The following is a 13,140-nucleotide window of genomic DNA, read 5'->3' as shown; positions in this document are numbered from 1 at the left end:
CTGGGGGATTCTGGGAATTGAAGTCCACAGGACTTCAAGTCGTCAAGGTTAAGAAACACTGGTCTAAGTTCAAAATGAAAGAAAGACGTTTTCACATTTCAGAGCTCAATTTAACAGTGCAGGTAGTCCTCGACTTACAACAGTTCCTTTAGTAACAGTTCAAAATTACAACAGTACTGAGAAAAGTGGCTGGCTTCCAAGAAAAAGAAAGGGATTTGTAATCTCTACAAAGAAGGAAGGAATAAAGAGGCACATTAAAGAAAAAGGGGGGGAAACTCTCTGGATGCCATTACATTCTTAATGTAGATTTCATATCTTCTAATTGAAAAGTAATGGCAGATCAGAAGAATTCTAACATCTGAAGCGATTTGCTTTCAGATTCTATCCAAGGCAGACCATTTCCATTGCAGATTCGAGAGAACAAAGGTATATATATATATAGGTAGGCCTCAATTTACAACCACGATTGAGCCAGAATTTATGTTGCTAAGTGAGAAATTTGTTAAGTAAATTTTGTCCCATTTTACGATTTTTCTTGCCACATTTGTTAAGTGAATCACCGAAGTTGTTAAATTAGTAACTCGGTTGTTAAGTGAATCTGGCTTCCCCATTGACTGCTTGTCAGACGGTCGCAAAAAATGGTCACATGACTCCAGGACACAGCAACCATCATAAATATGAACCAGTTGTCAAGCATCTGAATATAAATGTCAAGAATGAAACACTGGCAGCCTCGTGTCTCATCGTTTCAACTTGTCATTAGAGGAAATGGGGAGGGACGTCTTGGTTACAAGACGGTTAACTAGGGAAAACGAAACTTCTGCAACTCCACTGAAGTTTGTGAGAAATTGGAAGCTTTCAAGAAGAATATAGCAGGTGTGCAAGTGTGACAGATAGTTCCTATAACAACGGGGACTTGTTTACTTGGTCTACATGGCAAAATTGGGGAGGGGGTGGGTGGGTTGGGGAAATTGATTAATACTATGTACCGGGGCCTGAGAAACCCAGAGTTAGTTTTACTTCAGCCTTCCCATGTTATGTATTCAATAAACCAGTAAGTTTTTCAGGGGGAAATAATGATCCTGGACCTTTACTTGGATACTCAAACTGGATGTGGACAATAAATAATATGACTATGGGGATGCTGCAACAAGGTGCTGCAAGTGTGAAAAATGGTCATAAGTCACTTTTTTCAGTGCGTTGATACTTTGAATGATCACTAAACGACTGTTGTAAGTCGAGGACTACCTGTATGACATATGCATTTATCTCGAATCTCTGAAAGCAGTTGATTGGTTCATGCAAGGAGCTGCGTAGGATCGCCTCAGCAAAGCGGAACAAAATATGACTGCTCTGATATCATGTTAGAGCAGCGGTTCTCAAATAGTGGGGCGCGCCCCCCTGGGGGGGCGCGAGGCTCCGTAAAGGGGGGCGCGAAGGCTCCCTTTCCATCTGGGTGCAACGGCGGCGGCGTGGGCGAGGCATAATATATCCCGCCTGGAAGTGGCAGCACTTCGGACTGTGGATTTTCATTGGAGCCGCAGGCTGGAGCTGTGCAAGAAGCCTGCTCGGGCGGGGGTGGGAGGGAGGGAAGCATGGCTGTCCCAGGCTTCCCTCCCTTCCCCCCCCCCCCAGCCCAAGCAGACTTTTTGCACAGCTCCAGCCCGCGGCTCTGATGAGTCTCTGAGCAGTCCCCAGCGCTGCCACTTCAAGCCGGGATATATTCTGCCATGCCCTCGGCGGCGTCTTTATGCAGGTAGCTCGCCTCCCCGCCAGCAGCTCCACCGCCAGGATTCCGTCGAAGCGGAAGCGCAACAGCCGCTGTTGGGGAAGGGACAAAGGGGCGGCGGTCGCCCGATCTTGCCACCGCCACCCCTTTGCCCCTGGTAACGGCGACTGTTGTGCTGCTGCTTCCAGCTGGGATGCTGGAGGAGCTGCTGGCAGGGAGGGAGGGAAGAAAGGGAGGAGGGAGTAAGGATAGACAAGCAAGAGGGAAAGAGGAAAGAAGGCAAGCAGGCAGGAAGGAGGCAGAAGGAAGGAGGGAAGAATGGAACTGGAAGAGAGGCAGGGAAGGAGGGAGGGAGAAAGGAAGGATAGGAGGATAGGGAAAGAGGAAAGAAAGCAGGCAGGCAGGGGGAAAGAGGAAGGAGGGAACTGGAAGGGAGGCAGGAAGGAAGGGAAGGAGGAAGGGAGGGTGGAAGGAAGGATAGACAAGTAAGAGGGAAAGAGGAAAGAAAGCATGTGACTACGGTGGGAGACGAGGAAAGACCGGTGTGCTATGTTATGCAGAGGTGTACTTATAACAATTTTATAGACAAATTATACTATTTATAGTCGCGCGGGGGGGGGGGCGAAATGTTTTCTTCTTCCTAGGGGGGGGCATGACAGAAAATAATTGAGAAGCACTGTGTTAGAGTATAGGCCCGACTTTTAAATGGCTGTGTTGTGACCCTACTGTGCCAAAATTAGATAACTGCACATTATCAAGCATTGCAGAAACACACCTTATACCTTGCTTATTAACAAAAACAGGCCAGACAGTTTAGCTTCCCCCCCCCCACCCCAGTAATTGCCAATTATGAGTTGAGAATAGACCAGCTGCATCCTGCTGCTCCTGGCTGTTTCTGGCTAGGAATAAAGTGCTATTTATTTGTTATTTATTTATTATTTATTTATTTTTGTTGATTATTTATTGCTTATTAATTAATTAAAGGAAATTTATATTGCCACCTATTCCCACTTGGCAACTCAAGGAGGCTTACAGAAATATAAAAACGGCGTAGTCCTACGATGTCTCCTGAAATTGACACAGTCCTAAGAATCCCAACAGCAGCCTGCTACCCTCCACACCATTAGTGACCACATGAATAGGTCCAGCTGCCAACAAAGGCCAGGAAAGCTTGTTTCTTCTGTCAGCTTCGCCTCCACCAGAAGATCCACGCCATCATTCAGAGCTGCAGCTGCCGGCTCTTGGGCTCTCAGACCAGGGTTTAGCTCCAGCTGATTACTGCACATAGAAGACAGTTCAAAGAGATCCAGGGGAATCCACGAGGGGGGAGCAGGGGGAGACCAGGGAAGCCACAGTCATAAATTATCCACCTCCTCTCCTTTCTCACTTTCTAGCTGCCCTTTTCTGATGTCTCCACAATACGTTTATGGATTGATTGATTGCCTGCTTCTAAAACTGTATTTTATTAAAAAGTAATTATGGGAATCAAATTTTATCAAATTCAATAGTTACATTTCTTTCTTTGTGCCTTCTCACAAGAGAAGATCTTGGAGTCTTAGAGGACAATCACTTAAATGTGAGCCAACAGTGTGCTGCAGCTGCCAAAAAAAGCCAACACAGTTCTAGTCTGCATAAACAGGAATAGAATCAAGATCACGTGAAGTATTAATACCACTTTATAATGCTTTGGTAAGGCCACACTTGGAATACTTCATCCAATTTTGGTCCCAACGATGTAAAAAAGATGTGGAGACTCTAGAAAGAGTGCAGAGAAGAGCAACAAAGATGATTAGGGAACTTGATGTTGCTGGAACTGGGTATGTCTAGTCTTATGAAAAGAAGGACTGGGGGTGAAATGATAGCAGTGTTCCGATATCTCAGGAGTTGCCACAAAAAAGAGGGAGTCAAACTATTCTCCAAGGCACCCGAGGGTAGAACAAGAAGCAATGGGTGGAAACTATTCAAGGAGAGAAGCAACTTAGAACTAAGGAGAAATTTCCTGACAGAACAATTAATCGGTGGAACAACTTGCCTCCAAAAGTTGTAACTGCTCCAACACTGGAAGTTTTAAAGAAGAGATTAGATAACCATTTGTCTGAAGTGATGTAGGGTTTCCTGCCTAAGCAGGGGATTGGACCAGAAGACCTCTTAGGTCCCTTCCAACATTGTTATTCTATTCTATTCTAAAATCCTTCAAAACAAGTTTCTTTTATAAATCTAATATAAGAAAATTATTTAGGTCACTCTTTTGGTTTGTTATTTCCATATCACTTTTAATTATTATACTACACATGATCTTAGTCAAAAGGCTGAGAAGCTATATTAATTATTAAGACATCAGCCAATTTCGTATATATAGCCAGCGTAGCATCTTTTTCTATATCATTCTTGCAGCTTGTTATTTTTAAATCCAGTTTTTTAAAAATCTAAGTTTTCTTTAGATTGCAAGAAAAAAACCCTCAGAACTAGGGGACATCTAATTTTAAGATTAGTATGAGCTACAAATATGTTTACTTTGTCTGATGGCTAGAAAATTAGAAAAAACCAGTGCCTTGACACTGCGAAAAGTCAGGACATACTACTTCAATATATGGTGCAGCTTACCATGTATATTACAAAACACTGTTAATAATTATAGGGCTTGTTCTCAATCTATAAAACTTACCATATTTTTTGGAGTATAAGATTCTCCAAAGCATAAGATGCACCCACCTTTTGGGGAGGAAAACAAGAAAAAAAAATCTGCCTCTGCCTCCCAGCAATTTGCCTCCTTGCAGCAAACAGCGTGTTTCAGTTTCAGTTTAGCCTGATTAGCACAAGGGGAAAATATCTGCCTTTGCCTCCCAGCAATTTGCCTCCTTGGAGCAAACAGCGCATTTCAGCTTCAATTTCAGCACAGCCTGATTAGCACAGATGATTCTCGGTTGGATAGGCCTCCCAATGATCAGCTGTTTCAGGCTGCAGGGATATCATGCTCCATTTTCGGCCTCTGTGTGCCCCATTTTTAGCCGGTTCTGGGTGGCAGGGATTGGAATGGGTAGGAAATGGGGCTCACAGAGGCTGAAAACAGGGTGCGCAGAGGCAGCAATAGGCAATGGCAATCCTTGCAGCCTGAAACAGCTGATGATCGGGAAGCTTGTGCTATTCAAGCTGTGCTGAAGCTGAAACTGAAACAGGCTGTTTGTTGTTTGCTGCAAGGAGGCAAATTGCTGGGAGGTGGAGGCCAAAGGGTGGGGGCGGCGGATGGGCAGGACTTTGCTGTATAAGACGCACACAAATTTTAATCCTCTCATGGGGGAGGGGAGTGTGTCTTATACTCCAAAAAATACAGTATTTTTGTACATATGATTCATCACTTGCTATTAGAGACGTTTTAATTTACAAACCAAATTACAATTTTTACAGTCTTTGAGAGAGAGGAAGAATATGTATGCAATAATTTTATTAGCTATATATAATAATGTAATCTGATTTTATTCATATTAAATCAGGAGTATGTTTTTGTACCATGTTTTTCCCCCAAAAAACACAGGGTCTTATTTTCTTTTGACCCACAAAATAAGCACTTAGCCTTATTTTCAGGGGGGTCTTACTATTTTTGAGGTGCAGGAGGTGGAGAGCATGGTCACCTAATGGCTGTTGCTGTGTTGCAATATTTTCAGGGAGGGCTTATTTTAGCACATGTGCTCAAAAGCCCAATTGGGCTTATTATCTGGGAAGGCCTTATTTTCAGGGAAACAGGGTACTTATTGTCATTCACTTCTCTTTGAGCTTTGATATATTTCTCAAATGTTATGTTTTTCAGCTGCAACAAAGATTGTTGTGTACCACTGACTTTGTGACATAAATGTAATGTTTTCTAATACAGCATTATGGTTTTTCAACAGATATAATATCCCAATGCTGAATAGTGCCAACAACTGAAATTATTTTTAAGTAAACAATATTTTTAAAGTTAGGGTGAATATTGGAAGGTAAGGAGATAATATAACAGAATGTAGAAGAATCCAATTTTCTATAAAAGTGTTTTGCTTTTTTGCTTTTTAATGTACTTTGCAAAGCTATTTTTTAAAAATTTGATAGATAAGTCATGATCATTCACAACATATGTCCATGCACATTATAGAGCACCATTTCACTAAAACAGAAAAGCTAAGTTTTAATTAACGTAGAAAAATATTATGTACATACGTGTGTTTATAAGAAAAAAAGAGAGGAATACTATTTTACTACTGAAAAGACAAAATGTTCAATTGGTAAAAATTATGCAAAGCATTCTGAGAAATTGAATAGAATATTCTTTATTGGTCAAGTGTGATTGGACACACAAGGAATTTGTCCTCAGTGTATAAGCTCCCAATATACATACAAACAACAAAGTAATAAATGTATATAAATAACAATGTAATGTTTGTTTGTTCAAAATCTCAAATCTCCGAAAGTTATTCACCGATTGCTTTGAAATTTTGACACAACGTTGCATTCAACTACGCACATGTTTTTATATATGTACATTATATAGATGTCACACCTGTGACAGGTAAAAACATGCTTTTTTGTAAAAACATGCTTTTTTGAAAACCAGTACCATCTGCTGGACGTAAAAGCAACACACGCTATACTAAATATTTCACGATTCCATTTCAAGGTTTCCAATTGCATTGTTATATTGAATGTTCATATATTTCTATTTATTTTCATTTTGATTTAATTATTTCGTGTAACATTGTGTTGGAATTCAGCTGTGTCGTTTACCGTAACGTTCATTTCTTGAGTATACTATATTCGGAACAGTTTGGCCTCTCTCCAGCTTGGTCCCAACGGTCCCTTTATATGTGTGGCTGGGCTGCAGTTGTACCCTTTCCCTTTTCCGCCCCTCCTCCGACGAGCTTCGCCATTTCCACCACGGGGAGCCGAAGACTTTTGGCCTCCCCCTCCCCTCTCTCTTCTCCCCTCCCACCAGGCCTTTGCTGTCTGTGGTAGGGTGGCGCCTGCCCCATCCCTCGGCCGCCTCCTCCCACCCTTAAGCTGGCCTCCCCCCACCCAGCCCAGTGGAGCTCCAGAGGAGGTGGAGGCGGAGCGTCTCCTCAGCCCGGCCGGCTGCGCATGCTCTCCACCCCCCTCACAGGGAGCCAGCTATGGCCTCACCAAGGTGGCTCCGATGGGGCAGCAGCAGTTTCAGCCTGAGGCACAGCAGGGCTGGGGCAGCGCTGGGTGTCCTGTGAGGCAGCGACTGCAACGGCGATGGCATCTCTGGATGGGGCTGTGGCCAGCGGGGGCCGCCTCGCGTCCGCATCGCTAGGGGCGGCTTCTTCCTCCTCCTCCTCCTGCTCCTCAGGGGACGCCGGCCGCCTCCTCTCGCCACCACCACTGAGGGAAGCCGGGTCGGGGGCGGCGGCCACCTCCTCCTCCTCTCCTCCTCAGCTCGGCCTGGCCGGGGCCTGTGGGAGCGCCCTCCGTAGTGGCTCTTGCACGGGCCACCGTGGCTCACTTCCATGCGGGGGCCGCCTCTGCCGGGGGACTTGCGCTTTCTCTTTTCTTTCTTTTCCATTTAACCAGACTGGGCCACAGCAACGCGTGGCCGGGTACAGCTAGTAAAAAATAAATATATCTCTTAACAGACAAAACATGTACCTGGAAGAGAACATTGCCTTCTATAAAACAAATTTCATTGTATTTATTTTGTACAATGACAATAAAAACTATACTATAACTGTTTTTTCCCTTAAAATAAGTGGTGCGGGTTAATTATTAAGCCTTAAACTTGATTGCTTCCTATTTCTGCTGCAATTGCTTAATCCCGAGTCACAGAAAGCTTAAAACAGTATTACAGGGGTTATTTTCTCTCTTTTTGCCTGAAGTTTTTCCAACTGAAGGATGCTAGCACGAAGACAATTAGGGAAACTGTTACTAGGGAGGTTGCTAGTTGCATCTGCCTGGGCAACCACCATTGCTTATCCTGAGCTTTGCCAGCCAGGTAAGATTTCCTTCTATGCTTCCTCCCTCATGTACAATTTGCATAAAAAATCATAACATTTAGAAAATTCAGACTGAAGATGTGTGAATGTTATGTTTGAGTAACACATACATTTTGGCTATAAAAATAATTTGATTCGTTTTTTAGAACAACTATTAATTTTTTTTAGGATGAAAAATCTATTAAAATCGTGTTGAGGTATCCCATTATGACCTCTTTGATGTTAATTGTTCAAAAAAGGCTAAAATAATTTAGTGTATGTTATATTTAGTCTAGAATATAGATCCTAGAAAGAGCGCAGAGAAAAGGGGTCTGGAGGTTAAACCAAATGATGAATATATATGAGACACGAGGGAACTACGGTAAGTATATCTAGTGTAATGAAGAGAAGGACTAAAACTGATATGATAACAGTCTTCTGGTAAGGGGCTGCTACATAGAAGAAAGGGTTGACCTATTCTCCAAAGCACTTGGAGGGCAGAACAAGAAGTAACAGGTAGAAGATTATTAAAGTGAAATCTAACCTAGAAATAAGGAGAAATTTCCTGACAGTTAATTAATTAATAGAATGGCTTACCTCTAGAAGTTGTGGGTGCTTCATCACTGTAGATTTTCAAGAAGAGACTGGACAACCATTTGTCTAGCTTGGTATTAGCTCTCCTGCTTGAGTAGGGGGTTAAACTAGAATAGTGATGGCTAACCTTTTTTCCATCACGTGCCAAAAGTGGGGGGAGTGCAGGGGGTCATGCGTAGGCAGGATTAAAAGATCTCCAAGGTCACTTCCAACCCCATTGTTCTATGTTCTGTGAACCTTTTAGAACTGAAATCTATGTAAATAGCCAATGATTACTCCATGGTGAATACCTCCAAACTTACAGACTTTCTTCTTTTGCATTTATCTTCTAAGCAAACTTACTTGGAACCTTATAATTTTTAAGTGAAGTGTATTTTGAAGTATAATGAAATGTAACAAATGTATGCTGTGATCTACTGAAAAATACAAATTATCTGCATAAGGAAATGTGAATTGTATGTTTCATTTTATTCTTTTTCCTTGTAATAGATGCACAGAATGCTTTCAAAGTACGGCTTAGTATCAAAACAGCTCTAAAAGAAAATGCAGTAAGTGAAATATTTACATATACCGTTTAAAGAAATATTTCATAAAATAACTAGCGTAAGTTGACTTACATCCATCGTAATGAAATGTTTTGAGAGGCTGATAAAGGATATTATTGTATCTAGCCTCCCTCTAGCATTTGACTCTTTTCAGTTTGTTTACCGTCCAAATCGCTCTACAGAGAATGCTATTTCTTCTGTTCTCTATTTGAGCTTGGTGCATTTAGAGGAAAGACACTCATGTGTGAATGCTGCCTACTTCAGTTTGGCATTTAATACAATCATTCCTCAGTGTCTAGTACACAAACTCAGCCTTTTAGACTTTAATACTCCTTTGTGCAGTTGGCTTCTTGATTTTCTTCTTCATTTGTAAATTGGGACTAATATTTCTAACACCATTTTCTTGAGCACAGGTTCTCCTCAGGACTGTGTCCTAAGTCTTCTCTTGTTCACCCTCTTGATCCATGACTCTTGTGCTAGATTGCCACCAACCATTTTGTGAAGTATGTGGATGATACAATAGTAGTGGGCCTTATTCAAAATGACAATGAGGGTGCTTACTGCAAGCAAGTAGAGGGTTTGGTGAACTGGTGTAACAAAAACAGTCTCATTTTAAGTGTAGGAAAGACTAAAGAGAATCATTGTCAATTTCAGAAAAGGCAGGCACAGCCACATACCTCTGTGTATTAATGATTCACAAGTGGAGGTGATTGGCAACCATGTTTTTGGGTGTGCAGCTGATGTATTTTCTGGGTCGCATGAGAAAAGTATGTCTTTCTTCCCCTGTCCTTACCACTTTCTATAGAGGGAAGATCGAGAACCTCCTGCCATATTGCATTACTGTCTGGTTTGGAAGGCGGTGCAGAGAATGGCAGATTATTGGTAGTTCACTTCCTTCTATCTAGGACATAGCAAATAAGCAATGCTTGAGCAGGGTCCGCAGGATTGTCTGGGACACTACACATCCTCTTCATAACCTATTTTCCTTGTTACCGTCTGGAAGGATACTTCATGGTATCCGAAGCCGATCATCTAGATTCAGTCTAGTTTTGTTTCATTTAGCATCAACTTTGTGAACTCTCAACTTTCCTCTTTCCACTATGTATTCAAAATGAACAGTGACTAATATTTAAATAGAATTCTTTATTGGCCAAGTATGATGGAACACACAAGGAATTTGTCTTCTGTGCGTAAGCTCTCAGTGTACATAAAAGCTATACATGATAAATCATAGTCATCATAAAAATACATTCAGCATAAATCATAAGATACAACACTTAGTGATAGTTATAGGATGCTAAATAAGCAATCAGCATAAACCATATTAGGAAACTAAATAAAACAACATAAATTGTAAAGATGCAAGCAACAAACTTATAGTCATAAGTACAAAAGGAGATAGGTAATAGGAAAGATGAGAAGAATAATAGTAATAACAGCCTTACTAAATAGTTTGACAGTATTGTGGGAATTAGTTGCTTAGCAGAGTGATGGTATGGGGGAAAAACTATCCTTGTGTCTAGTTCTGGTGTGCAATGCCTTAGAGCAGAGGTGTCAAACTCGATTTCATTGAGGGCTGCATCAACGTTGTGTTTGGCCTCAGTAGGAGGGCTAGGGATGGCCAGCTATATGTCACTCATGTCAGGGGTGCCTGTGGTGGCCCAAGAGCTCTGCCAGCGAAAATGGGCTGTTTCCATAGTGGCCCTGCAGGTCAGATCTAAGCACCCCACGGGCCCCCAGGCCTTGAGTTTGACACCCCTACCCTAGAGTGTCCTTTTGAGAGTAGATGAAACAATTTATGTCCAGGATGTGAAGGGTCTGTAGATATTTTCACAGCCCTCGTTTTGACTTGTGCAGTGTACAGGTCCTCAATTTAAGGCAGTTTGGTAGCAATTGTTTTTTCCGCAGTTTTAATTATGCATGGAAGTCTGTGTCTGTCTTGTTTGATTGCAGAGCCAAACCAGACAGTTATACAGGTGCAGATGACAGACTCAATAATTCCTATGTAGAACTGAATCAGCAACTCCTTGAGCAATCTGAACTTTCTGTGTTGGCACAGAAAGAACATTCTTTGTTGTGCTTTTTTGATGACATTTTTGATGTTAGGTGTCCATTTTAGGTCTTGAGATATGATAGAACCTAGAAACTTGAAGGTCTCTACTGTTGATACTGTGTTGTATAGTATAGTAAAAGGTGGTAGTATAGGAAGTTTTCTCGTAAAATCTACTACCATTTCTATGGTTATGAGTATGTTTAGTTCAAGATTGTTCCAGTAGCATCACAAGGCTAGTTGTTCAACCTTCTGTCTGTATGCAGATTTGTCATTGTCTTGAATGATATGTATATGTATGTGTATGTATATACAGTATATGTTTGTACATACACATGCTATAAACATACGTGTGTGTGTGTATGTAGCATGTGTATATTTGTGCTATGTATGGGTATAGGTGGATATATAATTTCTTCTGAGAGTAGGCAACAATTTCATTTTTAATGTCGACCGGTGTGCTCACAGTAAAAAAAATGACAATAAAGGTTATCTTATTCTAGGGCAGGGATGTCAAACAGACATCAATCTTCAATAGAATCATGGCAGCATCACGTGATATATCAGGATTTTTTCCCCCTTTGCTAAACCGGGTGTTGGCATAGGCTGCATGTGATACGTCTGGCTCGTGGGCAGGGAATTTGACAGCCCTGTTCTAGTGAGACAGCTTCATCTTGAGAAAACAAAAATAAAGTCTCATCTAAAAATATCTAAATTTTCAAAGTCTTCATTTGAAATCTGAGTAGCATTTCTAACACGAATGCCATTTTATATTTTTAAAAGAGCAAATTTTCTGAGTGTCATCCTTTTACCTTTCCTAAATAGTGTGCATTCTGATTCTGGAAAAGCTGTCCATTTTCTAATCTTTACTTACTATAATTGTTGTAGTTACTTAAATGGAGAGTAATTACCAATAGGTTACAGGTAGTGCTAAACAATGATTGAATTAATAGCACCAAATGTCAGATTGTGCAAATTTTCATTGAAGTGAATGAATTTTGTGCCAGTTCTAGTCATTTACAACCTTAGTATCCTGTTCAAAGCTACTTTGATGGAGAATATTTAACGATCCCTTCCTTATCCTATGAAGAATAGGTAGAGCTAAATCACACTTCTACGCAAGAAGTGGACCAAAACCCAGCAATTAAATAAAAAGCTAAGGCCTTCCTAGCATCTCCAACTTCTCCCCTAGTACGACTGGTATGCCTTATGGTCACATTCTAACTTTAGCAGAAATATATTGTACTCTTTATCAAGTCCTACACAGTAGCTATTCAGTTCTCAGAAACTACACTCACTAAAGCATTTTTATATGTAAAAAAACCCCTCCAGTGTAGCTCCTGACTTGGTTATTTTATTTAGTCGCAGCACACATATTTGCAATTGAACAATGATATGAATATCTAAGGCTGAATCAAAGAAAGAGTCACATAAATATAAGTACAAATGAAATAAGAGCAGGGCAGTCTTAACAGCATTATGGGTCTGGGCAAAGCAGTGTACTGGGGTGCCTAAGACAACTACTCAGAGGAATAAAAATGTAAATGGTCAATAAAATTAAACATATATTTGCATGTTAGTATTAATTTAAAATGCAGTAAAATGTAATATTTTGCTGTATTTATATGATACAAGGTGCATTGAAGGGTTAACATACGCAGATTAGCATGGGCCCCCTATTCTCGTGGGGCCCAGGGACAAGTACTCATCAGCCTGTGCGTTAAGACAGCCCTGAATAAAAGCCAAAATAAGGCAGGCAGCCATTTTACTGGACCATCGGTCCAATCTTTGTTGCTTCAATAGACTTGATTTCTTTCCTCTGTATAAAAAAATTATTTGATACATTTCTCATTGAGATAGGAATCAACAAATACAGTTGGACAGATTGGTTGTGAATGTATACACTATTAGAAATATAGAAAAAAAAAATTCTGAGATACCATTTCCAAATTTCAGAATCTAGACCTCTATCAAAAATAGCTGGATTAGAAGTTTTGCCAATCCAGCATATCTACCATAACTACCATAACTACCATTGTAGGTTGTCTTACAATGAAATTGTTCTTTGACTCTGATTGTGGAGGAATGCATGCTTTTTTCTGTTCCTCCTCAATTCACAGGAATTGTTACTGGAAAGGAACAGCAGCTCAGAGAGTTGGAGGAAGACTCCTGGGTCTTGCACCATGGTTAGGGCAAAGTGTCATCTATGTAATGATCTTGGCAACAATATGTAAGTACAACGCCAAGATCTTCTTCCAGGATAAA

At 41.0% G+C, this 13,140-nt stretch overlaps 1 protein-coding gene across 4 annotated transcripts in view; it reads left to right on the top strand.

Moving 5' to 3' along the window:
- The window catches only part of CLTRN (collectrin, amino acid transport regulator), a 29,487-nt gene that overhangs the window by 262 nt on the left and 16,085 nt on the right, over window positions 1–13,140 (top strand). The window contains exons 1-3 of one of the 4 annotated variants that reach the window (XM_081948217.1): window positions 289–426; window positions 7,591–7,706; window positions 8,770–8,828. In XM_081948217.1, the coding sequence (XP_081804343.1) occupies window positions 7,607–7,706; window positions 8,770–8,828 (159 nt within the window). In that variant the 5' untranslated portion in view covers window positions 289–426; window positions 7,591–7,606. Of the gene's footprint in view, window positions 1–288; window positions 427–741; window positions 877–5,614; window positions 5,704–7,590; window positions 7,707–8,769; window positions 8,829–13,140 lie in introns of those variants that run through there. The other 3 variants (XM_081948218.1, XM_081948216.1, XM_081948215.1) reach the window with 3 other exon arrangements.

The sequence above is a fragment of the Natrix helvetica genome (genome assembly GCF_964273705.1).
Source record: "Natrix helvetica genome assembly, chromosome: 3".
Lineage (NCBI taxonomy): Eukaryota > Metazoa > Chordata > Lepidosauria > Squamata > Natricidae > Natrix > Natrix helvetica.
The sequence above is the reverse complement of the archived record's forward strand: the minus strand, read 5'-3'. Positions and strand labels throughout refer to the sequence as shown.